At 34.8% G+C, this 27,290-nt stretch overlaps 1 protein-coding gene across 1 annotated transcript in view; it reads right to left on the reverse strand.

The window, feature by feature from the left end:
* Positions 1–27,290, reverse strand: part of NCAM2 (neural cell adhesion molecule 2) — a 168,985-nt gene that overhangs the window by 39,891 nt on the left and 101,804 nt on the right. Inside the window, exons 13-14 of the mRNA XM_026084007.1 lie at positions 9,891–10,010; positions 7,902–8,023 (exon numbers count right to left, since the gene is read on the reverse strand). Coding sequence (XP_025939792.1) covers positions 7,902–8,023; positions 9,891–10,010 — 242 coding nt within the window. The remainder of the gene's footprint in view (positions 1–7,901; positions 8,024–9,890; positions 10,011–27,290) is intronic.

Genomic DNA, 27,290 nt, shown 5'->3' on the forward strand with positions numbered 1-27,290 from the left:
TCTCAAAAACTTTTGTATCGTTTATCTAAACTATATGTCTATATGATGTATAGAAAATAGAGAGTTTCATTTCAGAAGGTTATGAGCATTCAAATCATCCAGTATTGGAGTTCTGAGTACTTGGGCTTTGTGTAATTTTGACCAGTCCTATTCAGGTTTCCACAATTTGGATTCAGGGATTTTGTAGTAGGCAATCTTTTTTTAACTTTTTGGCCTGAATTTGTACTTTGCTCGAGTACTGATGTTCATCTTGGGGAACAGCAGGACAATTATTTACATACTCCCCTACGAATAAATTTTTAAAAAGCTTTATTTTATAGAGATGTTTCAATTTATTCTAATCAATGTTCTTTAAAAGAAGCTTCCCAGCAAAGCCAGGGTGAATAGTTCATGAATGCAAGCTGCGCTTGTACCACATATAAATTATATACTGAAAACATACACTAACTGTACCAATAGGTGGTACAACATATTGCAAACAAGACTCTATGCAATAATATAAAAATCATTAAGAAATTAGGTAGACCTATATTTACACTGGTGAGATGATATATGTAAATCAGTAGGATGGTGTTCTAGGGAAAAAAGAAAGAGTTCTCATAATTTAGATAATTATAAAATGCCTATACAAAGAGATCAGATGAGAACTTCAGCTGCAGTCTTACTTCTGACATTTCTTGAATTTGGAATGCTTACCTTTGCAATTTTTCCTTTTAATATTTTTAGTGCATAACATTTTAATTATTCTTCATAAAATGAGAATTAGAGAATACTTATTTACTTACATGTACCTACATGTATAAAACAGTATGTACTGGCAAATACAAAAGTCATCTTGTTCAAAGGAATATCAGCAGCTGTCAGTAACAATCCATGCGGTCCAGTTCTTACCACACTCTGAGGTACAGTACAGTGCCACACACTATGGCTGAAGGCCAAATCCTGGGCACCCCCCATACAACCCATACAACAACACAGACCCAGTTAAAAGGACATAAACTTTCTGAAAGAAACCCTTCGCGTACAGAGGAAGATGACTTTTTGCTACAGACCACTGCGCTTCTCAGCAACTTATATTCAAGCTCTTTGCTGAAGCATCTTGCTCTTTACTGATACAAGTGTCAAAGAAATTAGCATCTAAATTAGAGAGCTCTTGGCCCAATCATGTTGCTTCTGTATGTCCTTTTCATCCCCAGTCTTCAGAAAATAGTGTGACGGACTAAACTCCCTTATGTGCACTTCTGCAATAACTTATTTCCCATCAACACTGAGCGTGATGATTCTTCCACACAGACTTTGCCTTTTGTTAAACCCTTTCTACTCCTTCTGGAGACACCGGTCATCGGTACTGATATGTTAGCCCTGGGAATGAATACAGACATTAATATAATATAGTAAAATATCTTTTCAGGAACATCCATAGTGAGGTGAAGTGGCTACTTGTTCCAGCAGTAGACCAGCTAAAAGCATCAAAATGGCAGTAACATTACAAACTATGAAAAAAACTCAAATAAATTAGAGTAAAACTAGTTTACTCATCATAGAGTGAAATCAGTATTTTCTGAAAAGGATATTTCCTAAATAAAGTGACATAGTATTACTCCTCATGGATAACTTCTGTTGCAATTATCTAACATCTTACTGAGTGAATCCACTTATATTTTCACTATATTATGCAATTTTTCAAAATATATCATACAACACTGTTAAAAAGAATTACTACTGATTGCAATATACCCATGCAAATACTCCTTAGTAATGTTAGGAAAAGCAATGTTATGTTGTACAGTATTTTAGTACCTGTTTAAATTGGTGAGGTTTGGGAGTGTTTAGAAAAAAATACATCTAGATTCCAAAGAATATCAGCCTGAGGAAATCAGAAGGTGAACTCGATATGATTTTGGTGTGTGCATGTACAGATGTGTGAATATACTGAGGAATCCTGAAGAGGTTCAGAACCACAGAGGAAGGAGAAAAAAATTTGAACTGAAAAATAAAGGTTCAGGCTAACATGATTTCTGCAGGTGGAAGAGACAGTTTTGTCAACAGATATGTGACTATATTTTCAAAACAAAGCGTAGAATTATACATGATGAATAGAATGAACTTAAGATTTGAAAGAAAAACTATATAGATTTCTGTATGAGGCTGCTCTTCTGTAGACGTAAAATTCAGTTCCACAACTTGGTCAGGTGAAGTCAGAAACAATCACGAAAGGGCTGAAAGGTAACAGTATACCTGCATACCTTGCCAGAGAAGTGACGTCCAACTTTTAGTTCAAAGTGAAGACATCTGGGTGGATCAAGATAAATGAAACAGACAAAACCCAAGTACTGAGCTCAAAGGCAACACAGTGTTTTACGAAGACTGACAAAGACAAGTTAGGAGCAAGAAGAATAAAGAAAATATGTGGAGAGCAGGCTGTCTTCTCCTAACGACAAATTAAACAAGTTTTCTAGAATTTGGCCTATCTTTGGCATCTTAAAGAAAAAAGAAAATTGAAATGTCCTTCATTATAGCTGTTATTTCTTATGCATTTTCAAGTACTTTTTAATAAGTAGAGCTGAGTAACACATCCAGATTTATTTTACTATTAGAGTGGAAATGGAGAGAGAGGGGTGAGAATACAAGTCTGTCAATTAATTCTTTCTACAAATTTCCCTGTTTATGCTAAGGTCCTTTAATTGGTAGCTTGAGAAATAGAAAACAGAACTATAAAAGAAAACTCATACCTTATAAGTCTGTTCTATTATTAATAATGCTTAAAATTTATAGAAAGTTTTATATATGCACAGTGCTTTACAATAAATGAAAGACAAAGTTTTAAGTCATGAATCACAGTCTAATTTGAGGAGTGAGTTAATATAATCTTGAATCAGCATTTACTATTAGCAGTTTTATCATTAATATGCACTAACAAATGCACTTTTTCAGACACTACCATTAGATCTGCAACCTCAGACACTGAACTGTTCCTTTATTTTCATTTTGTTTTGTTTTCTATAATGCCATAATACTGCTTTACAGAAGGTCACTGATGCTGCGAGCTTAACCAATGACCGACAATTCAGGGATCTTACTGCCCTCTTCCATTACTCATAAGCCTTAGATTCACCCTCTCCTCTCACCAGTATAAGCCCTTAGTTGAAACAAATCTATGACAATGCCACAGATTGAAGACACTTTAAAAAAATTAATATTATTTCTCAATTACTTGTGTTTTGTCTTTAAAAATAAGCATCAGCCAAATTTATCTCTGATCTAAAAGATGTATTTGTAAGATAGCTGTGAGTAACCGAAGCACCTAAATACCCTGAAAAAAAAGAGTAAACTAAGCATTCTGAAACTCTAGTCTACCATGACTTGACTGCTTCCCATAACTGAGGCCACCTCTGCCACCAGTGGAAATAATGAAAGCAATCCACTGTTTAGGCACCTATTTACTAGTGTGGAATATAACATCCATCTCTTTAATGTCATTTTATACTGTGCCTAATATCACATTCTCTGGGAACTCATAAATCCTCAGATAGGACATACTAGAAGTTAAAGTGGCTTACACTGTACAAGTGAGGAACAGTAATTGACCCCCTTCAGCCTCTTCCCTTCTCCATCCTCCCTAAATCATTGCACTAAAAATTCAGATCAAACAGACCTGTTACTACAGTGGCCACTGTGATAGGAAAAAAATGGCAGGAAATGCCTCACTGTCTTGAAACTTGACAGGAAAAAAATAAAGAAACCCTTAAGACAATAAAAGAGTTTAAAGTAGTGTGACTTCACAGGGCAAGAATTAATTACATTAAGAGGGTGCTTTATAGGTCTGGGTGATATTTTAGAGGAGGTAATAGAAGATTAATGCTGAACAGATAGCACAAAATGGCTTATAACATACATCGTGTTAAAATGCAACGCAGGTTCAAGAACATGGCAGCTAAAGTAGAATTCAGATGCAGTATCTGTAGATACCTCAGAGTGGGACTAAATGAGAAATTTTGTGTTTTTAAATTATTCATTTTTACATATTTATTCTAGCACGTATAAAGCAACAAAATGAGCACGCTCCTCCATTGATGCAGTCAAAGAAGAGTGAAGCACACAACCTACAAATCAAACTCTTGTCAGTGCCAAATTTCAGAGCTTTAATAGTAACACTGTTACGGGTCAACATAGAGAACAACTTTTAGGCCTGCAAAAGCTAATCATTTCCTTTAGACATCATTATGGATGAAAAAACAGAAGAAATAAGAAATTTAATGCTGTTTTTTTAAATAATAATTTTTAAGTGATTTTTGTTGCCCCTACCTAAAAATTCGTACCCACAAAAGATGGATATTTTTATTATTTCATTTTAGTTCTAAATTTTTACTGAAATTTGGCATGGTAGGAAAAAGTAAAACCTTTTTTTCTAGCTTACTACTGGCATTCTGTGATCTGAATGTATAGAAACAGAATTCCTTTTTCCAGTCACTATGAAGTCTATTCCAATACTTGTTATTTAAGCATTATGAGGTAACTCAGAATATGATACCATAATCATAATTAAGGTTTAAGACAAATCTTTTCAAAATAATACACTGATATGTATTAGCAAGGAACTGTGGGCATATGCAACAAGCACAAATTGACAATTACAACATGTGCAGCTATAAAATCACCGCCTTGGTCAAAATGCACTGGACTAACAAGCACATATTTTGCTCATGACTATATGAGAATCACGCGTAAGTAACTGTTCCTATACGGTGATTATACATTGCAGGGTGCCTCTGGTCCCTTAACTTTTGTAATACTAAAGGAATATTACTTTGTAATACTAATGGAAGGCCACTTGCTGTTTTATAGCCTGCCTTTCCCTTGCAGCTTTGTACGCTGTCACCCAACCGCCCTGAGTTGCTCCGTGGCACTGTCTTTCCCCTGGTATCCCAAGTGCTCTTGTCCTCCTGGCCTTCTTTATCTCCTCACCCTTTGCTTTGCAGCTCTTAGTCTATAATGCCATGCTACAATCTCTTCAACCTTCCCCTCAAAGCTTTTAGTTTATCACTATGGAGCCTAGCGGATAACAAAGCAGAGAACAGCAATTCACACATCCAGTACACATTTTCCCAGATACATACATGCAGAAAGTGCAAGAACCAGCCATGGCGCAACACCAGCAACAATCACGTGTGCCCCAATGAGCACTAACAGCATCATAAGAAGGAACAACTGGGAGTTTGAGTGGGTCTCCATGAAAACTATACAGTTATTACAAGGAAAGTGGTCAGGGGACCACCTCCGCACAGGACAGGATGCTTGTCTGAGGATCTCCATCACTGCTTTCCCCAGTTGGCTATTGGGGAGGAATCTTCCCTTCGCACTCTCCATTTGTCTCCTTTTTTTCCTAAGGTAACTTTGCAGTCAATATCATCCGTCAGGTATGGATCCCATCAGTGAAGCTTTATGTGTGTAAGTCTGTGTCAACTTTTTCTGTGCAACAACATAAGTCATTATGAAGCTGCTACTCATAATAATTGCATAACACTTACTCTTCTGGAATACAAAATAAAATGTGATGCTTCTTAATTATCTGATTATAGTTAATAAGTCCTGTCCATAACATGAATAAACTAATGCTAGGAAAGTAGAATTTGGTAGAAATAACATATATGATTCCTGGAAAAAGAAAACTTGCAAATTACCCTGGATCAGATAATTTTGCTCTGTCTTAAAAAGCTGTTTCACTCTCAGGTTTAACAAGATATGTATAAAACTTAAATATGAAGGAACTGACCCTGAAGGAACTGACCCTTAATAAGACATGAGCTGTTATGAAGCATGAAAAAAAAGCTACTGATATATAGCTTGTTATCTAATATGCTCTTTAAACATGCAAGCAAATACATTTGTCCAGGTGCTAGTAATGAGGCTGGCAAGAGTTATAGGAAAGCTAATTAAATAGGACCAACGGGGAAGATAGAAGAGAAGTAGTCAACAGATAATTAAGAACTTTAAACAGCATCCATTCATTCCGATTAAAACATCACAGAATTATTATTGTGCTTTTTTGTTGCACGGAGGCCTTTAATTTTGTCAAATTGCTTTTTCAATTGGAAGCTAAGGGAGAGACAGATTTGAGGTCCAAGTAAAAACTTTTTTTCCGTAACCTTTTAAGTTACAAGTTAGTGATTAAACCGTACATTTATCTTTCAACAATAAACATGAAAGTAATCTTCTATGTTATAATATTATACCTTAGTCAAAACACTAGATCAAAATCAAGTTTCCAAGTTTATTCAGCATAGATCCAAAACTATTTAACTTACTTAAAAACACAGGAACAGATTAAATTCCTTATACAGCATGAATATAATTAAATCCATACCTTGACACTAAATTTTAACCATTTGCTTTCTTATCTTCCCAGGTACAAATACTTGGAATACTTAGAATACTTAATCTAACTAGGAAGCTCAATCCCACAAAACTGTATTGTATCTTACTATTTCTTGCATACTTTAATACCCTATTCTTCTTGAAAATTGCTTTTCTCCTCTGAAATACTCTGTACTCGCTGGACTGAAAGTCATTTAAGAAGGTCAGTTAAGATTTAGGGATCAGTGATATCACAATAACTGCTGGTTATTCCCTTAGGCTACTCCTGAAAGTTCTACCACCTTTTTCTCAATTGATTTTGAGTGACCAATCCTCTTTGGTTATACTCACATTAGGAAAATCACTTTACATGCCAAGTTTAGAACTTGGATAATCCCAGAGCTATCATCAAAAAGTTCCATTATAGGAAACATCAGGAAATGTAACAAAACTATTACAAGATAAAGAACTGGGTTTTAAACAGGTTCAGCATTTAATTTCTCAAAGCTTGCTGATTTCCATGAAATATGGTCCTCACTACTTTCTGTTTAATGGGTCTAAATATGTACTGTTATATGCCTAATCTCTTTCAAACTCTCAAAACAGATGTGTAAAGCTGCTATTATGCTCTAGTAAAATGTCTTCTTACTGGGTCTAGTCAGATAATCATGGGTCAGTGGCAAGTGGTATGAACCTCCTAAAAGGACATGAAGAAGTTATTATAAAATGCATACTTTTGAAATCAATTCATTGCTTTTGCCAGCTGAAATCAAACCAATCATTTGTAAGCTCTTCATAGTATATCAAGGAAAGGAAAGACATTTGAGCTACTTTAATAAATTAGAACTCTCAGAAAGCAATTTATTTTTCAGGGAAAATAAGAGAAGTGTTACACATTGCAAAAGAGACTGTTTTCTGAACTTGCTAGATTTCCAGCTGTCAGAAGACCAATAAACTGCGTAGCTGTTAAAGAACTGAAACATATACTGAAACACATGCAAGTCCTAGCAGTTTGTAAATTATTTGGCTTTTGACTTTTTTAAACTAAGTCTTGGAATCTAGAAGGATAGAAAATACAAATCATGACCAGCCAACTAATCTCCTTTAAAATAGAGCACTGGAATACAGTCTCTAGGACTGCTCTATAAATAGATGAGGTTATAAGAGATGATCAATTTGCTTTTCAAATAGTCTTTACTTATGTAATATTTGTATCTGCTAATTTACTGCACTGAACACAATGTTTTTCATTTACCATCTAACACCATGTAACAAAACAGAGAAGACTAAGTTTTCTTGTTAGTATGATCTTTCCACTATACATTTAGGAGGAGAAGGAGGGTTTTTTGCTTGTTTGTTTTTGACAAGCTGGCTTTAGCAGCCTAGTCACAAGGGAAAACATACTATACTATATTTTAGATGTTTTTCCTAATTTTTTAGTATTCAACCATTTTGTTACATTTCAAATTGTATCAACAATTTTCTCTACATTAAAAGCAGATATTACTAAGCAAACTCCACCTATTTTGATTAACTGAAATACTTACACTTCTGTATTTCACAATATATTCCAAAATGGGGGCACCTCCATCATCTTGTTTAGTTATGCTAAGTTTAAAACTTTTGCCACTTCCCGGTTGTCCATGAATTGATGGGGGGCTTGGCTCCCCTAAGCAAGGAAGAAAAAAAATAGATGAATGAGATAAATCTTAAATTATGGCTGGGAGTCTGTCTATAGGATTATTAATCCAAATCTTTAAATCAAATCTTTTAAAATGATCCTTCCAAGCACTGCAGAACATATGTAACAAGTGTGTTAGATGTTTTGCTTAAGGTGTGTTCTAAACTAGATTAATAATCTCACACAAGGAAACAAAAAGATGTAAAGTACAAAAGAAGTCCCGGTTTCTTTGATTTGACTTTTGATGCTTTCAAATGTAACTTATTTCAGAAATTATTTAGCCATCAGTTCAGCAATGCTGGTAAGCTACGGCTCACACTGAAGTTTAAGAGCAATGCTATACTCCAGCAAAGTGTGTGTACGTATTCTTAACAGTAAGCATGAGCCTGGAACATTTAAATCCGAATTCAGCTCTCTGTGTGAGATCTAAATTGTAATACAGACATTTAGGTAAGAATTAAGTCTTCAGTAATTATGCTAAGGAAAATTAGATACTTTTAGAGTACAAAGTAATAAAAATAGTCTCTATTAAGAATAAATGTAAAGAGTAAGATTACCAAAAGCAAAGAAAATGTTCTCAGTAATGAAAGGATAAAAATGATCTTAAATATACATATAAAGGATTAATAGATAGATTACATCACTTTGCTAATGGCATCCCAGAGAGATCCTGTTTCTTTAGAAATAGTTGCAATAATTGTAATAATTGTGTTTGCACCTCTTAAAAAAAAAAAAAAGATTTAAATCTCAACATACAATTTGCTTAGCTTTCTATCAGGTAGTATATCTATCAGTTCTATTAGTTTCCATCACTTCTCTATCGGGTATAATGTGTCATGTGAATAACAACAAATTATTTTACCCGCCATTCAATATATTTAGAATATTCATAAAATTTAAACAAACAGAAAATTGAAAGCTGCCAAGTTACAGGTTTTGGATAGAAGAAACATGTCAGTAAGAACAGAATATAGTAACACAGGGAAAATATTTTATGTTCTTTGTAGTTGGGTGACTTTTATCGTTCATTCCATTAGGTACAGATTACAGTATTCTTAACTATATTGAATAATGCCCTACTCTGAAAACCCTTCAGTTGCAGCAGATTATGAGAGACTGGTCTACTAACAGTGGCTGACATATTTTGATATATCTATCTGAATACTGGACAGAGCCATCTGGTAGTTCCTTTATTTGTCTTCTCCCTTTGTGTTTCATTTATTTATTACTGTTTCTATTTAAAAATAATTTTGGGAAAATATTTTTCATTAGCCTGTAACATTTAAAAATGAATTTCTTGCCTGTAAGGGTTACCATTAACACGGAAGTGGCTTTGTAGCATTCGCCATTTTCATGTAATCCTAGTTTAAATGATTTATTCTCATCATTTTTTCTATAGCTTATAATTTCTATTTGAGGCTTGATAATTACAAAACTCTTGGCAACATAATTTACTTAAGAAATATCTACTGAAAGTGCCAATTTCCTTCTCATAGATGTCTATAATACCTTGGGTGTAACTGAGAAAAAGTCCTTAACCTAACATCTTTTCTGTTTTCTGTTCTTAACATCGAGATATGGCTACGTCTTGTAAAATACAAACAGTGGGAGAATTTCTCCAACTTAAATTCATCCATTTTACTTTAGGGGTGGGAGGAGAAGGGGAGAAAAACATGATTTTTCAGAAATTTACAATCTAGAGAAGACTGATGTTATACACTGAGAGGCACAAGCTTTTCCATAAATATAAAGAATATTATCCATAGTAAATCATATTTTAAATTATTAGTTGATCTGAAGGTTACATACTCTCATAAGTATTTGCATTTTCTTTTAATAGCATGATATTACTCACGGACAGGTAAGGTCTGAAAGATCTCGATTTTGCTATATTCTCCTTGCCCTTTTCCATTTACAGCAGCTACTTTGATCTCATATGTCGTATTTGGTTCCAAATTGCTCAGAACAACCATTGCTAAAGGAAGGAAAGAAAAATATGGAAACAAAATTGATTAAGCAATAAATTAAAAAAAAAGCAAGGCAATTTTGTAATTTGTTTGCTTCACCTGCAAGTAGGTGTCCAATTTTTAAATAGTTTAATTTCAATTCCATTAGTTCCAAACTTGTATCTATCTGTCTTGTTCAGTGTTAATAGTCCACTTTTTTTTTTTAATCTGCGTAAAATCGTTGTTGTGTTTTGAAGAAATTTTGTGTTGGTGTTACAGAAACCACAGGCAATAATTAAGGAACTTGATGGAGATTGATACTTTATGTTCAGATTACCAGCACAGGAGACCCAAATTTGGAAAAAAATGATGCAAGTTTCCTTATACCTAGATGGCAATGGGCTCTTTGGCATCCAACATACATTCAAGTCATTTTCATACAATTCATGACTTGCCATTTCCCCCTCATGGAAAGCAGTACCAGCCATCCTTGGTCTACGTTCCTCAACGCAGCTATGTGCACATTATTAGTGAATTATTGATGTTGTGCTCTGAAAGTTCAACCATATATAACTCAAGATCTACAATAACAGGTTCTTATGAGGATCAAGGAAAGATTTCTGAGTTCGATACTAAGGATCTGAAATTGAATTAAGCTTGTTTGTATATATTTAAGAAGCACATTTAGTTATAATGCAGAAAGTGATTCAGGAAGCAAACACGCTCGAACTTAGGACTTAAAGCCAGTATTCTTGTAACTTGAGAGACAACACAATCCCTTCCCCCAGTATCCAGAAGATTTCCCAGTATGTGCATCAGTAAGCACCATGCTTTTGGAAATCAAGACTGACCCTTGGCGGGAGTACTCCATGCATCTGAGCACATCTCTAGAACTCTCGCTGCAGATGAAATCAAAAGCAGAAAACAGGGGGAAGAAGTTGCCCGAAAGAAAAGTGTACAGTTCCAAGAATACAGTTATGCTGACAATATACAGCAACAAATCTAGAAATGAAATCCAGAAAAAGGTTGTTGGATTCCATGATCACCTGTGGGAATGTAGTATTGGAGATTACACTACTACTGTATATTACTAATACCAATGCCGTACATGCACCTGGAAACTTAGATCCATAATGAGTCCTTTGACCATTGCCCTGTCTTTACAAGAAAGCTTTATTTTGTTGTCTCTACAGCAATTGTCTGCTTGCTGTTTGCCAGCTCTGTGGTGAGCTCTCCAGATGTCAGGTTCATAGCGGGGAATGAGCACACAGTGGATGAACTTTAGTTGAAGCATATCACTATTTGTCTTGCCCAGAAAAACAGGGGCTGTATGATCTTACAAGAGGACATAGAACTGCAAGGTCTTGAGAAAGAGCCAGTTGTCTCTTTGCCAGGCTCTATGGAGCCTCGGGTTTTTTTGGTTCTAGAAGACTATTCTAATAGTTGCTTTAGGCTTGTTTTTCAAGTTCTGTATTTAATGAAAGTATAATTATTTCTGTCATTACTCTTTGCTATTCCTTTGACTCCAGATTTGCTATGATTTCTATTTCATTTTTATTTTAGTTTCTGCAGCAGATTTCTGTCCTATACCAGTGGAGCTAAATGGAATTAATGAATTTTGGAAAAACAGTAACTTCCCCATTTCATGCTTTATTATGAGCACTTTGCATGAATTTGCCACTGAAACATGATAACCATTTTCTTACAAAGAAAACAGTAGAATTGTGTATCTGCCAGCACTTATAGTTTTATCATTTTCATAAGATCCAAAAACATGAAACTACAAAAAGAATCATATCATGAAAAAACAAAGTGCCATCATGAGAATAAGAATCAAATTTGGAGAAGAAGAGAAAGATTATGATATATAACATTCAGCTCTGGTAAGATGAAATTTAAAAACATAAACCAAGCAGTAGCAGCATTTGATTTGCCTTTCAGCCACGATTACTTTCCAAGGCTGAATAATTTCATTGAAAATAAACCTTAGGGCATACTAAAAATTAGTGTTACTGTAAATGTTTTTAAAATTTAAACAACATCAAAGCATGGCTATGAGTCTCTACTTAATAAAACGTGAATGTGTTAACTACATAAAACCTAAGGATCCAGTTCTATAAACACTTGAGTGACTCCCGGGGCCTATTTAAATGAATAAAATTACTTACATATGCAGTATTTAAAGAATCAGTGTCTACTTTAGAATCCCCTGCACAGCCACAATGATTCTCACAAATACATTTATGGAATTAACCCATCTAAAATCTGATGGCACGACAGACTCAAAAACTGGCACCACTTGGTATAAGTGGTGGTATGATGTGGATATCTTTACACAGGAAATAATTTATTAGCCATATTCTCCAGGAAAAACAAAGAAATTAAAACAAACAAAATGCATGTTGATTATCAGAACAGTTTAGACAGTCCAGCCATAAAAGACGATACAGAAGAACTGTGCAAGATCAAGGGAACTGTCCCACAGTATACAACAAATGTGCAGGGCTTAAAATAATCTAACAGCAGTGAGAGCTGTTACTGCCTGCTAAGTGTGTTTTGTATTTTTGAAATGATATGCAGGGAATGGAAACAAATTCTTAATAAAGTAGTTTAATAGTCAGCTTTTTTTTAAGGTTTGTATCCATCATCTAAGCATAAAAACAGCTTATTAATCTTTCCATATACAAATTAAACTCTTTTTACAGGAGTCCACAGCTCACAGTCCTGGCCATAGCAGGTATTTTGATCATAGTTTTCAATGATCACTGAAATAATAGACTGCAAAATTTCAAATCATTTTCTGAAAGAAATATAGGAATTTCACTTTCGATGTAAGAATGTGAATAAATTGATTAACTGTATACCACTGTGTGAATTATGCCATTGGCAGTAATATCGTGTTCCAAAGAACTAAGGCTGCTTAATCATATTCAGTCTTTTTCTACCTGCCCTATCTACATATGTTGTCACATTGGCTTCCTAATCATAGCACCTGTGTGCTTTATCTGAAGTATTCAACTTTGCAGACTAATTGATTTTACTGGGATTATTCACACAGTAACTGCTTATGTTGAGGAGCAGACTTGGAGGAATTACTCCAAAGAAGAAAAAGCAGAAGACTGTCTTGTTAGCTCAGCAGGCATAGCTGGACTCAACATGACACAGAACAGCTCAGGTCTTAGCACTGCAACGTGTGAGAAGCCAGACAGGGAAGATGCAGATTGCATGGAAGCCCTTCAGGAGACCATGACACAAGAAACGACAGGTATTATGGTTTTGTGTTCATATACTGTACAGAGAGTTTAAAACAAGATGATTAATACCCTTTTTGAAAGAGTAGGTAAGGAACAGTATTCTTTTTTTGTACTCTATAATAAAAACAAATTAAAAAACACAACAACCACAGAGAATTAAAACTCACTGCATATTGAAATTCAGTTCAACCTATTTTGTGGCAGGAATCCTAAAGCTTAATATTAAAGTCCTTATTTTTGATTATACAGATTTTTCTAATTTGCAAGCAGATCTAACATGTTAAAGGGTTAACACAATACAGAAAAAAGCCATAAAATGATGGTGATATTAGATATATTAGATGGACAAAATTTCAGAAACTCCATAATTAGTAGTCAAACTACTTCAAATATGGAGTGTAAGCACTTCAGCTGGAAAAGAGTAATTTATTAGAATTTTAACTGCCATAAAGAACTATAGAAAACAGCAATGTCTGACACAAGATTTGCTGTGAGATAATTTGTACCACAAATCCAAGTAAGTATGAAACAAACCAAAAATCACCACCTGATTTTCTGGTCCGGGGCTAGGTTGCTTATATTACCTGGTTATAGTAGAATGAGAGGGGATTTGTCTGGAATATTAAATTGTCTTATTCCCAAGGAAAATCTAGCTCAGAAATCATTAAGGACTGTGATGTATTATGCAAACCATTGACAAAACAAGGAAGGTTAGGGAACTAATAGTATGGATACACTACCTTAAACACAAAATGTGAGGTTAATTAACAGAAATATCACTTACATCAATACAGTGTTCTCACTGGAGAGCTACCTGCTACACAGAACATTGTTCTTCTAGTGCCTGACTTCAGTTCTTCGAGGATGTCAGACCTTTCTAAAGTAACATATCAATCTGTCTTGAAACAGAGTAGCTGAGACCTATCATTGCAGAAATATCATCTTCTCTCATATGTATTTCAGACAGTGCAGCAGTGCAAACTTTCTGTCTAAGAAGCACTGTAGACTTTAGGAAGTTTTTTTGCTATTCCTTTCCTTCTAGTCTGAATCCTAATTACCTACACAGACTGAATAAAGAGCAGGTTTGCAAGTGGAGTGTTTTGATTTAGCAGCATTTTGTTGCACCTGTTACACACTATTGACTACTCTTAAGAAAAAACAGAGTCCCCTGGAAATATCTGAATCTCTTTCAGAGGAAAAAGTGAAAAGCATGTTTATGAAGCTTAAACAGGTTTCTCTTTGTGACGATGACTCACAGTCTTTTAAGGACAGAAGACAAGGACATGGGAGGAGAGCTGTGAGGAACCTCCAGTAGTGCAACACTGGGCTTCTGTACAAATGTCTCAGAATTTTGTAGCTGTCACACAGTTTGAGGAACTTCTCCCAAAACCTTGGTCTGCGTGGGTTGGCCATCATGCTTTTGTCTAATTTATGTGTTTGTACAATAGGAGGAAGAGTGTAAAAACTCTTTTTCTACCCGTGCCTCAAAGAGTTAGCTCACAGAAGTGTTGACAAAATAAAGTTAGAAAGTGCCCCAGGGTAAAAATATAGGAAAAAAAAAGATGAACAAGGATTTTGCGATAAAATAGGCAACATTCATATGCAGAAACAGTCATGCTGTCTCAGTTCCATCTGTCCATTAATTTCATAAATACTGATTCAAGCACCTGGCTATAAATGTTAGAATGTTAGAATTCAACTAACACAATGACATGAACTTTAATAATGAAAATATTTCAAGCAGTGTATTAGGATTACAAAAAAGAAGAAAAAACAATAGCCAGTCCTAACAAACAGTAGCCATTGAAATCATTGGAATAACTTCTGTTAATATATATGGAGACAGGATTGGGCCTTAATAATTTCCTGTGAATCAAAGATATATAGTATATACATCAAAGTATATATATCAAAGATATATAGTACTTAGTATATATAGTATATATAGTGTGTGTGTATAGTGTGTGTATACATATAGTATAAATAGTACGTATATATAGTGTATATATAGTAAATATACACTATATGCTATACTATAGCACATATACCATACTATAGTATAAACTATAATGATACTATAATTAATACTATACTATAGTATACACTATACTATAGCATTAATTTTAGTAAGAATTGTTTTAATTTTTTTTTTTTTTCAGCAACAGCAGCAGCAGCAGAGGACAAAGCCAACAGATGATTTTTATTACACTAACAAGATGTACCTCTTTCCCTCAATTGGAATAGCACATATTAAAATACATAGATGCTCAAAGCTTACTGTATTGGGATGATACCTTTTTTAAAAAATAATTCCCTTTCATTTTTCTTTTTCTGTGTTTTTAGTTTTAAAATATCCTATACTACTTTTATAATGACCACAGCCTGATGCCAAAAACTTTAAAAAAAGCACTTAACTTTTATAAATTTTAGTGGTTTCTCTTAAAGCAAAGAGAAGGGAAAGGGAGAAGAGGAGAAGGAAGGGGAGAGAGGAAAGGAAAGGGAAGGCAAAAGGGGAGAAGAAGAAGGAAAGAATGGATAAACAATTTAAAACTTATTAGGTACCACCATACTCAAAGTTTGGGAAAGTGCTTGAAACAGTTGATATTCCCTGTAAAAAGATCTTGTTAAGCAAAACAAAGGCATACTTAATACAATTCTGTAGGCTAAATAGAAATGCGTATTGAACTTTTAAACGTGCAGTTTAAATGCATTTCAAAAACAAATGCTCTTTGAATAATGTAACCTTAGAAATACCAGGTCTCTTCCAAGTATTCATTAGCCCTTCATTCTTTTTTATTAAACAAATTATTTTGTAGAACTGATCTTTCAAGAAGTACTGTTTTAGAATTTTTTGTGCATAGGACTGTGTGTATTATGAACTGTTAAAATTTATTTCATGGTAAATAAAACACTCTTCCTCGACTGCTAATATTTTGTTATCCTAAAATTCAGAACTGTCAACTTAAGTCCATTGAAATAGTGGAAATGAATTTCACTGAGACTGGTGAACTTTGGGCCAGTCCTTACAAGAATGGAATGCACTTTTCTTAGTCCAGAACACACAAACCCAAATCCCGGTTCTGTAATTTAACTGAAGGAAAAAAACGGTGCACAAGCAGACGCACTGCAGGGTCCATCTGACCTTCTGCCCCACCTGTTGGTGCTCACCCATGCAGGCACCAAGGAGATGGCCAATGGAAATCTTGATTATATCAAAGACGACTGTAGGGCTTTGGGGGAAAGCTGAAGGGATCAGGGGCTCCTTCTGGTCAAGCTGAAAGGCTTGGGTCAGATTAGATGCATCTAGTAGGTCAATGCATACAGAGTAGGCTGCATTTTTGATTGTTGGCAACATGGCAAATCACATATCGGGCTACATTTGGAGTGGTAAGGCCAGCAGATTCAAGGAAGCTATTACCCTGTAGGTAATGCTGGTAAGGCCAAACCTGTGTCCAGAAAACTGCTAAAATGGACAGGGTCCAGCAGAGAGCTACCAAGAGCACCTACGGCACACAAACTATAAGTAGATGTTGAGGGACATGGGTTTATTTAGTCTGGTGAAGAGGAATCATTGAACAGCCAACTACAACTACTTGAAGGGGAGATACAAACAGTGGAGCCAGAGTCTGCTCAACAGTGGCAAGTGATATAATGAGGGCAACAGCCACAAACTGCAGGTTGGTATGTTCAGTCCAGATATTAGAAAAACTTACTCAGTGGGAGAGTAAGGCAGCACTAGAACAGGTTACCCCTAGAGGGTGTGAAATCTCCATCCTTGGAGATTTTCAAGACTGAGTTAAAGCCATGCCTGACCAAATCTAGGACCTACTTCAAGCTAGAGGCTGGACCAGATAACCTCCAGATGTTCCTTCCAGCCAACAACCCTATGAATCTATGAAATAAAGAGGAATAATACCTTGGTTCTTGCAACCCAGTTCTGTCCTCTATTGTAACACTATCGTGCACTTCTTAATGCAAGGATGTTAAAGTCCTCTGATGGAAGAAGCAGCCACCCACCTGTAAAGACCTACACTTAAAACTTTTTGAGACAATAAAACAGTACAGTACAGTAAAATCAATAGAGATTTGGACTGCTACCAGATATTCTTTCTATCTTGCAAAAAGAAGGCTGTTCAAAATGCTTTCAAGCATATGACTAATGTTCTCAGTATACCAGCATGAGGGTTCATTGTTAAATATTTATATGACTGTCATTGCTGCAATTTTAATAGAACAAATTGCACAAAATTCATAGACTTACTGCTAAGTATAAAATCTGATGAGGTTAATTTTTTTCATAAATCAAATTTATTTTCTATGGACATTTATTTGAAAATCCTGTAAGAAAAATTTTTGGGCCAGTGATAACAGCTGTGTTCCATGAACTTCTGTTGGCAATATGAACACACAAAGACAGTAGAATTAAGTTCCCTATATGTAAGTAGCACTTTACTGAATGAATATACTACTTTGCATTATCTAGTAAAGGAATAACTGTGTTAATCTTATTGCAGAAGGGCAATTAAGGCACTTATTAAGATCTGTTACGCTGTTTCATTTACTACTCCATTTTTCTCCTTATGAACAAGCATCAAGGCTAAGAACAATGCTTGCTGGGAGATGACTCAGAAAATAAAAGATGGTCTTCTGAGGAGAACAGGGATTCCATCTACTAGGAGACTAAACAGAACATGGTGGTTGTTAGATCGTAGCAAAGCTTTTAAATGCCAGTATATATTGCCTGTCTTATATCACGGTCTGGAATCCACCTGGCTTATTAAAGGAGGAGATACACACACACACACATGCATATATATACATATACATATGTACATATCTATAGACATACATGCACATAAAAGTATATTTTAGCTACAAAAGCATACCATCCTTTCTTCTATGCCTGCTGCAGTTACACCACTTTCTTTCATTCTTCAAATGCACAAATCAAACTGTATCCTGTCCCAGTCTATCTGATATGTGCAAGAATCTAAAATCTCTTATTCTCCCTCGAAGGGCATGAGAAATTATTTTTATTTCTTTTTTTTCTGATCAATTTTCTGTTATTCCTGCAGTGGAGATCCTGATGTGAACTAATATCCATTTCAAGTTTGCAATTCAAAGCTGGAGTTGAAAAGGCATCCTACATTCAGAACTCTCTGAGTTCTTTGTTACTGAGAGATCTTTAGTAATGGGTGAGATAGACTTTAGACTTCACAGCAGACAAAAGTTGCATCTTCTGAGCAAGAAGCCACAACAGTTTCCCTCACAAGTGTTCAACCCTCAGTCACTTTATAATCTTCCTTTGGAAAGAAAGGTTTTTATATGTTTCCCCTAAATACAATGCCAGAACATTTTACAGTCTTTACAGCCTCTGTCTTCACAAATTCTTTTGCAACAGGGAACTGCCAAAACTCCATTTTATGGATTCAAACTGAGGTACAGAAAGAGTTCTGATATGTCTATACCTGGCATGCTGTAATTTAGCTAAACAAATTAGCCTGCCACAGGTACATTCACACTATTGCAGTGCCAGTACCAGAGATTTCTGAACTTAAGTCCCAGTCGGTCTCAGCTCAACTGTGCAGGCACCATAAAATTGATGTGTAAGTGTTTTTACAGATGTGATGCATCTGGAATGTGTTAGATTGACTGTGCATGCATTGGCTAATGGTGTAGCACAGCAACACAGTTTTCAGGACCATATTACTGTTTGAGAAATACCAGGCATGTACAGGACACCTAGTGTACTTTCTAGCAATACATTGACAGTTTTTGGTCTGAGAGCTTCCCCCCATTCGCATGAAGGCTGAATCATCCACACTTTTGCTACACCATAGCCACTGACAGACTGGGGCTTGTCAGTCTGAGGACAGAATTGGGCCCACATGACTGCACAGCTTTAGCTGGAGCCGCTTTCCATCTGACTGACTTTGTCGAGTGAGCTTGCATCCTCAAAAGGCTGAACAGGCACCTTCCTTCCACAAGATCACACAATCCCCACTGGAAACTGGCAAGAGTGGGTCCGCTCCCGGAGACTGCTTTTAATAGAGCAGAGTCTAACTAGGATGGGAACTAACAGCTGATTCTAAATGAATAACTCACTACTGGTCTGAATTTCTTCTCTGTTTATCAGGGGAAATAAGCAAAAACAAATACAAAACCCCCCCCTTCTGTTTCTCTTCTAAGAAAATAATGACAGCAATTGACTTTTAACATCTCACCATTTTCTACTGTCAACCAAGGTGTGTTGAGCTGCAATAATCTTTTCGTTCCTTTGAGACTGTGCAACAAATTTGAGACATTTCATGCAATTCAGTAGTTTTCCTATGATGTTACAAAACTCCCACCCTGTTAAGAGATATGCAGATGGCCAGGAACACCTAAGAGAATTCTCTCAAACTTGCTTTACTCATTACTAAAAATATATCCATACTCTTACAAAGCTCCATGACAAATATCAAGAATTCAGGAATTCTTTATCCTAAGCCAAATAAATACCTGAAGAGCACAAAGGAATGCAAATTTTCAATACAGTGCTCAGAGCAATGGAGAATTTTTATAGGCAAATTAATACATGTTAGCAAGCTTTGCATCTCACTTGAAATTGCTACCTGAAGTTCTAATAACTTTCAATTGTATTATAATTCTGCATACTAATAGAAATAAGCAGAACAACATATATAAAATCTGCATGTCTTTTTTCACTTGTTTTTGCTTACTTATTTATAGAGAATTATGTATTGTAATAAATAAAGCTTAATTCAATATTAAAAACTGCATGCATAACTTGTTCTTTTTTTAAATTACTTGTTTTACTTGCTCAATTTTATATCCCAAATCATCTACTTAGTTTGAATGCCAACAAAAGCCATCTCCTATGCACTTCTCTTGGATAGACTTTTATCGCTGGCCGGATTTTTTAAACTGGAAGCTCTCATTAATTTAATGATGAATGTATGTTGCTATAGTTTAGCAGCTACCTAGGAAGCAGGCTATGACTCCAGAGTTCTCCCTTTCATTCATTCCTCCAAACAGTGCAATTTTCAACTCTGGAGCATGCAAAGTATGAGAAAAAGGGATTCTACCCACTCTGTTCCCACATGCAAGAGCTGGCAAAAAACTAACCATCACCTTTTGAGGTAAGAGTGTGTCAGTCCCTGGTGACCACTATCCTCAAAAAGGCCATCTGCACAGAAACAAGTAAAAAGATTCAAATGTGATCTCAGAGGTGTCTTTTAGAAGGACATTCACCACTGTGAGAAAGCAAACAATGACCTCAAGATTGAGATGAATGGTAATTTCAACAACAAAAAGTTCTTCTGCTTGTCATAAACAAAGATAATTTTCATTCTTAACCTTTTCTTTCTCATCACTGTCCCACTCCAGCACATAGCACACTTTTATTTCTTGTCAGTGGAGAAAGAAAAGGGTAGAGAGAGAAGTGACAAAAAGAAGATGCATTTAGTGATACTGTGGACAGGGCTATGCTATCTCTCTATTGCTTACTGTTCTGTGTAGCAGAACAGAAACTCCATTCATAATTACCCTGTCTTTGAATGACCTTGAAAATACTTAAAGAATATTATATCCTCCTGAAATACTTTACTCTCTTATATTATAAAATATTGCTGGAGCTTGTATATGCATAAATATTCCATATGTGTACTTTACTTTTTTATAAGCAGATTGGAAATGTTAAATAGATGCAGATGAGCACAATACTGATTTGAAAGGCAAAATTTGCAGCTGCATCATGCTTTTCATTCATCAGTTATTCCGATTCAATATGACATTGCACAACTCTTCTTAACAAGATCTATACTTAGGAGCCAGATCAGCAAGACCTTTAGATCTGATCAGCATATTCACTGCAAATTTACATGAGAGGGTACCACGATAGAAAGCTTGAAAATGTCTGAACAGTGACCAGCCAAGTGTTGTCAGAAAAGCAGAAAAAACATGCTGAAAGTCACAGCAAAGGAACACCAGGAGAAAATTATTTGGAATACCTTCTTCTGTGTTTAACTGCTTAGTTAAACATATTTATGACACACTTATGATCAAAAGTAGCTTGCATTTTTTCTTACAAGTTTTCAAATCTGTGTCATTTTAAAAAGGTTCACCATAAATCACATATTTTGCCATGTGCTTTGACTTTTTGACTAAATCCAATTGCAGACACAAAATTACAAGCTGCTGAAGAGCAAGAATAACCTCAGAAATTGCCAGTGGTTATATCTGCATAACATTCAGTTGCTTCTGGTTATGAACTCAAGCTGTGAAATAGATTGTCTGGGTTTTTGTTCATTTCTCATGACATTTTATTCACCTTTGAAAGTGAAAAGTACTTTTCATTCTCCTGATGATTTAGGTCTGTATAAAAAACTTCCTGAAATTTTTAAACTTAGCTTTCCCTTTACACTCCTCCTCACTTACCGTATCTCTAATCCATCCGTGTAATTTAGTTTAAGACATTTATTTATAATCCAACCTTTCCCTGCCACAGGAGACTTTAACAGCAAAGATTAAGATGGATGCAGGCCAACGATAGTATAGAGACAGAACTAGAGGAACGAGTAACTTGCATACATGCATGTACACACACACACACACACACACACACACACACTAATTTATTTGGATAAAATGTTGATCTTTTCCTACCACTTATTTAGTAATTTATTTTTTTTTGTAAACTTCATCTCTTCTTTCACTTTTTTCAGTTGTACCATATTGTGCAAATTATATCAACCCATGCTAACCTAAGAGCTTAGATTTATTAAAATTAAGGACGTTATTCATGTTATGTGTATTGTTGCACCTTTATAGCTTCTTAAAATATATATATATGCAACTCCCATATTCCAATAATTTTCAAAGATTTCTTAAGTTTAGAAAACTATTTCTGAATTAAGCTAAATATCTAGTTTGTTTTGAAAAGGGAATCCCATGAGTCTAGGCTCAGTAATAGTATTGTAAGCATACTATCTGCTACTGGGAATGACCTACTAAGTTTTCTTGACAATCAGTGCCTATTGACAATAGACAATTTCTGAAAATAAACCACTCATTTAATTCAATTTAAATCAACTATCAATATGACATTTTAAAAATAAAAGAGTTGGATTCTCCATCTTGTGTGTCATTTGATGTGGTACAAGTTGAGTATAAAAGCAACAATGGATTTTGGGGGCTTGTTTTGTTTTTGTTTTTTTTCATTCAGTTTTGCATTGGTCTTAAACTGCCTGTCTGATAGTCAACCAAATGGAGAGCCAGATTTTAAAGATGAATTCCCAATCCAGAAATGTTTTCTGTATGACTTATGGCATCATTTAAAATGTATAAAAATCTCTTATGACTTCAGGTATTTCCAGATTTCTGGAGTACCTACATGATATTACAGAAATGCAGAAACACTCCTCAAAACCAGGAAGTTTCATTTTAGAATCTAATGTGATCATAATTCCTGTCATGGGAGTGAAATCTAATGGTTATTCCAAGGAATTCAATATCACAGATAATTATTTTCTCACTGGAATAGGTTAATGATAATGTTAAATTCTGCTTTAGCAGTTTGCACTAGACATTAATGAATTTTATCATGATGGTTTTGGACCATCAACTATTAAAATAATTTTGAATGTTGACTTAGCCGACAAAAATACTTGCAATTCTTTCTGTTTGATCTACAAATTATACTGATATACTCTATTTAACCATTAAACTCATTAACAAAATTATTGAATTATATGGAGTCGATATCTTTCAGGAGTGTACTTGAAAAGTCCTCCTAATTTAATAGTAAAGCACTATTACACTTAGAAAGTGTTCTAGTAATCAATTGGGTGCATACGTTCATGCTTCAGTACAAACAAATCAGGCAGCACTAAACCTACAACCTACAAGATGTAGTACATAAAAATGATAACTAATCTATATATTAGGTGTCTTCTCCATGACAATAACAAGATGCTATATTTGTTATATTTCAGCATAAGGAAAAATGTCTTCATATAAAGGTGTTTCTGAAATATCAGTGGAAATCATACACTATAAACATCTGAAGGTTTCTGAAAGAATGTCTGTTTATGTAATGACTATCAAACAGTCTTACTCAAGGACAGAAAATGAAGTTTAGTAGTTCTACCCAGAACCTGAACTGCACACACAAAAAATCACAATTTCACTGATTATACTCTCGGAAAGTAATGTATACCATAAAAAGTAATACAGAAAATTGAACTATGTCATATGAAATGTACAGAATATTTTTGACTAGAAGGATTATAATAAGATTTACCCACATACGTGTGTGCTTTCTCACTGATATAGCCAATTCTAAAGTAAAAAAGACAACATACAAATAGACAACTTCAAGTTTTAATTATCTCATCAACACTTGCATGTACACAACTTTCATTTACATTAATGACACATGCAATAAAGGGAGCATCAGTCCCAGGTACAACACACAGCACAGCAGTGTTAAAATATATTTTGGGTTATAGAAAATCCCTACTCTACTATAATGTGGCTAAATGTATGAAAAAAAAATAGAACAGGCAGGGCCTTGTTTTAAAAAAAGATGTTTCAGAAACAAAACACACAATCTGTAGAGAGATTCAAAACTCAGGGCAAAGCCCTGAGCACTCTAACACAACTTGAAAGCTGGCCATGCTGTGACTCAGGGGATTTGGACCAGATGATCTCCAAAGGTCCCTTTCTGCCTAAATTATTCTATGATTCTATGAAGTACAAGGAATTTAATGTACTTAGAAAGGCCAAAAAAAAAAAAAAAAAAGAACCTGCTGAGATTTGAATGCGAATTTACAAAGAATGAATCATTTCAAATCTGATCTCCAATTCCTCAAGACCCAAGAGAGAAAACTAGAAGTTCTGTTGAAGGCAAATAATAATATTAGTGAAGGTAGATGATAACATTACCAATACTGCTTGAAGCTTGAGAGCCCTTTAGTAATGAAAAGCAAAATATTACACTTATTGAATTCTTCAATTTATCGTATAAGATTAAGATGCTGTAAATTTTTTCTTAATAAGCTTTTCTTAAGAAAAATACCTTTGATTCTTTCTATATACTGTCATGCTTATTTTTCAGATACATAGCATAATACCATTCATAGTCAACCTGCCAACAGATTTCCCTTTTTGTACAAAGAATAGAGATTTCAATATTTCTTAGCTTGAGTATCTTTCACCCTTCCATTCTGTGTTATAATGGTAGGTTGTAAAAAACTTTATATTTAGAGAAATATTTAAATTTTGTATACATAGCATGATTATACTACTGCAATACTTCAAAATTATTATGTCCTTCAATAAAATATACAATAAAAAGTATAAACACATGCTGGCAAAGCATCTTTGGTGTGTTTTTATATTACACCATGAAATGTATTCATGAGTAATACATACATTATTATATTATATTACCATTGGTGCATTATTTCATAAAGCTTTCTATCATCCAAAGAAGCATCTCAAATGTAAACAGAGAATATACCCTTGTCCATTAAAATTTGAAACACTTAAACAGATTCTGAAAAGCAGCTTTTATAACACGGTTTAACTTTGATGTTTTCTTCTTCTACACCATGTTTTTGGAAAGGTGTCTATAACATTACTTAATATAATTCGTCTATTGTCAAAAATATTTGATGATATTTGTTAATATCTTACAAATACTAAATTATATATCTAGGAATAATTTGCTTAAAAGACTTGCAACTGGATAAACTGTCTCCTGAAAAAACACAAAACCTAGAAACACTAGGAAGGCCTAGACATTTGTTTCATTAAAATATACATCATAAGATATTTGGGGGTTTTAAGATCCAAAGTTAAGAATAATGTAAGGTTGTGATGTTGAGTAGCAACATGAATTAAGTGTGTTTTAAACCACGTCAGAATGGGCATTTCTTTGAGAGTTTGTTATCGTTTTTAGAGTAACCATAGAGATTAACATTCTCAGACTAACCAGTCCCTAATAGGACTAAACTTAATTTATACTAATATACTAGTGGGCAAATGCTTTAAGAAAATAAAACTTTTTAACATAATGGTACTCAAAATAGGATAAATATTTTCTTCTATCATTATTTTATGAACTTTACACTTTAAAGAAAAGCATAGATGATTGAAAAATACTTTTTTCTTCTAAATTACATCTTTTTTTTTCTTCTAAATTACATCTTTCTCCTAAATTGTATTTTTCCCTTTCTTATTTTTAAAAATTTTTCATAATAAGCTATTTTGTAAGGTATAATTGCAAAGATGCTGTGTCTTTACAGAAATCTTCATCGTCTGGAAGCCCTGTTATGTGCACTTCTCCAGGGTCATTTGATGCTGCAATTTGTTATTGATGTAAGAAATTCTTTAAGTATAAAAAACACTTAAAATAGCTAGGCATTAAAACTTAAGTAACTTCCTTAAAAACTTAGAAAACCTAGAAGCCCTTCAGATGTTATTAAATTGAATAAATTGGTGGACTTTCCTTTACCTGTGCTTAAAGTCTTCCCTATTTATCAAGATGTTATATAAAGTAGTAATAATTGAATTTTAAAAAATAAAAGAAATTCAAGTTCAACCAAACCTTTCAGAAATAATCATGACAAGCAATAGATTTAAAAAAAAACATTGAGTCTTAAATCTGAGAACTTCCAAACAGAAGAAGAAGGAAAAACACATTATATGGATGAGCTGAGTACTGTATCACGAGGCCCTAGATCCAGCAAAAGGACAGAAACAGAACATTGCGAAACCCTCTTAATATGAGAGTGCATTTTCTTCCTTTCACACTATAAACCGATAGGGGTAATACTAGGGGTAATACTAGCTATTAGCAGCTCAGAGGGAGCAAGAGGGAGAATAAGCAGGGAGAGAGAGAGACTATTGGCTACATACATCCGAAAATATATAGCTATCTTCTCTAAAACAAGAGTGACAATCATCCACATATCCAGTATATGAATTTCTACAGTCTTAACATGGGACTAGGTTTTTACTGTATCCTACATTCTGCTGTACCGCCAGCAAATTGAGTGGTACTAGAAATTTAGAGACTGTTTTTTCCTTGATATTTCACCTTTATATGAGTTTTTAATGTTCTGAAAAAAAAGACTCATTGACATGTGTGTATATACATATAAATATATAAAAATGTAAAGAAGCAAGAAAAAAATACTAGAGTTTTGGTGGTAATATCCATCTTATGCTGAAGTAAACTGCAGCATAACATTTTAGGGTTTTTTTTAGTTTCTTTTATTCCTGCGCAAGACATCCAAGAAATATTGGAGATCAGATCTGCTCAAGTTTCAGGCACATCTCCAAACTGGTTTAGGCTTGTAGATAAGCTATGTTCATTTCATTACAAATACATTATTTGCTGCTCTATGAATCAGAATCCTGCTTCAAAGGGAGAAATAATGCAGTTTTTTCCCTCATGAAGTCTATGCTGATTACTTAGAAACCTACCAGTGAGTGTCTTTCTTTTCTAGCTAAAATTGCAGAGAAGGTTGCAAGATAATTTTTCCCAGAATATATATATCTTACACCTTCTGACCAGTTTCTCTGTGTCTACAGAGGCAATCATGGCAAAGGCTCTGCACTGGTTGATGACCCCTTCTTGAAGAAGGCTGAGCAATATCCCCCACACAGCTTTCTCGCAGCTGCCTGGCTGAAAGGATGCAAACTCTCCTTGAAGAATGAACCTTGCCAATATTATCCACACTTCTGTTACTTTAAGATTAGTGGGCTTCTATGCAATACTTATAAGGTCACCAGTGTCAGCCCCCTGGGGGCCCGGGCAGCCCTCGCTGTCCCTGCCCAGCCCCAGGCCCCCATCTCAGGCCAGCCCAGGGCCATCAGTCACTGCCCTGTGATGCTGCAGCAGTGCCGGCTCCAGACCCGCCACAGCCTGACCCTGGCTCCTGGCCCTGCCCGGCCGCTCTGAGATTTTCTCCTTAATTTGATCTGAAAACATCTCAAACTAGCATAGCTCGAGGCAAAAGACATCTTTTAGGGTGGTGTCACTGA

The sequence above is a fragment of the Apteryx rowi genome, unplaced genomic scaffold (assembly GCF_003343035.1).
Source record: "Apteryx rowi isolate R43461 unplaced genomic scaffold, aptRow1 scaffold_623, whole genome shotgun sequence".
Classification (NCBI taxonomy): Eukaryota; Metazoa; Chordata; class Aves; order Apterygiformes; family Apterygidae; genus Apteryx; species Apteryx rowi.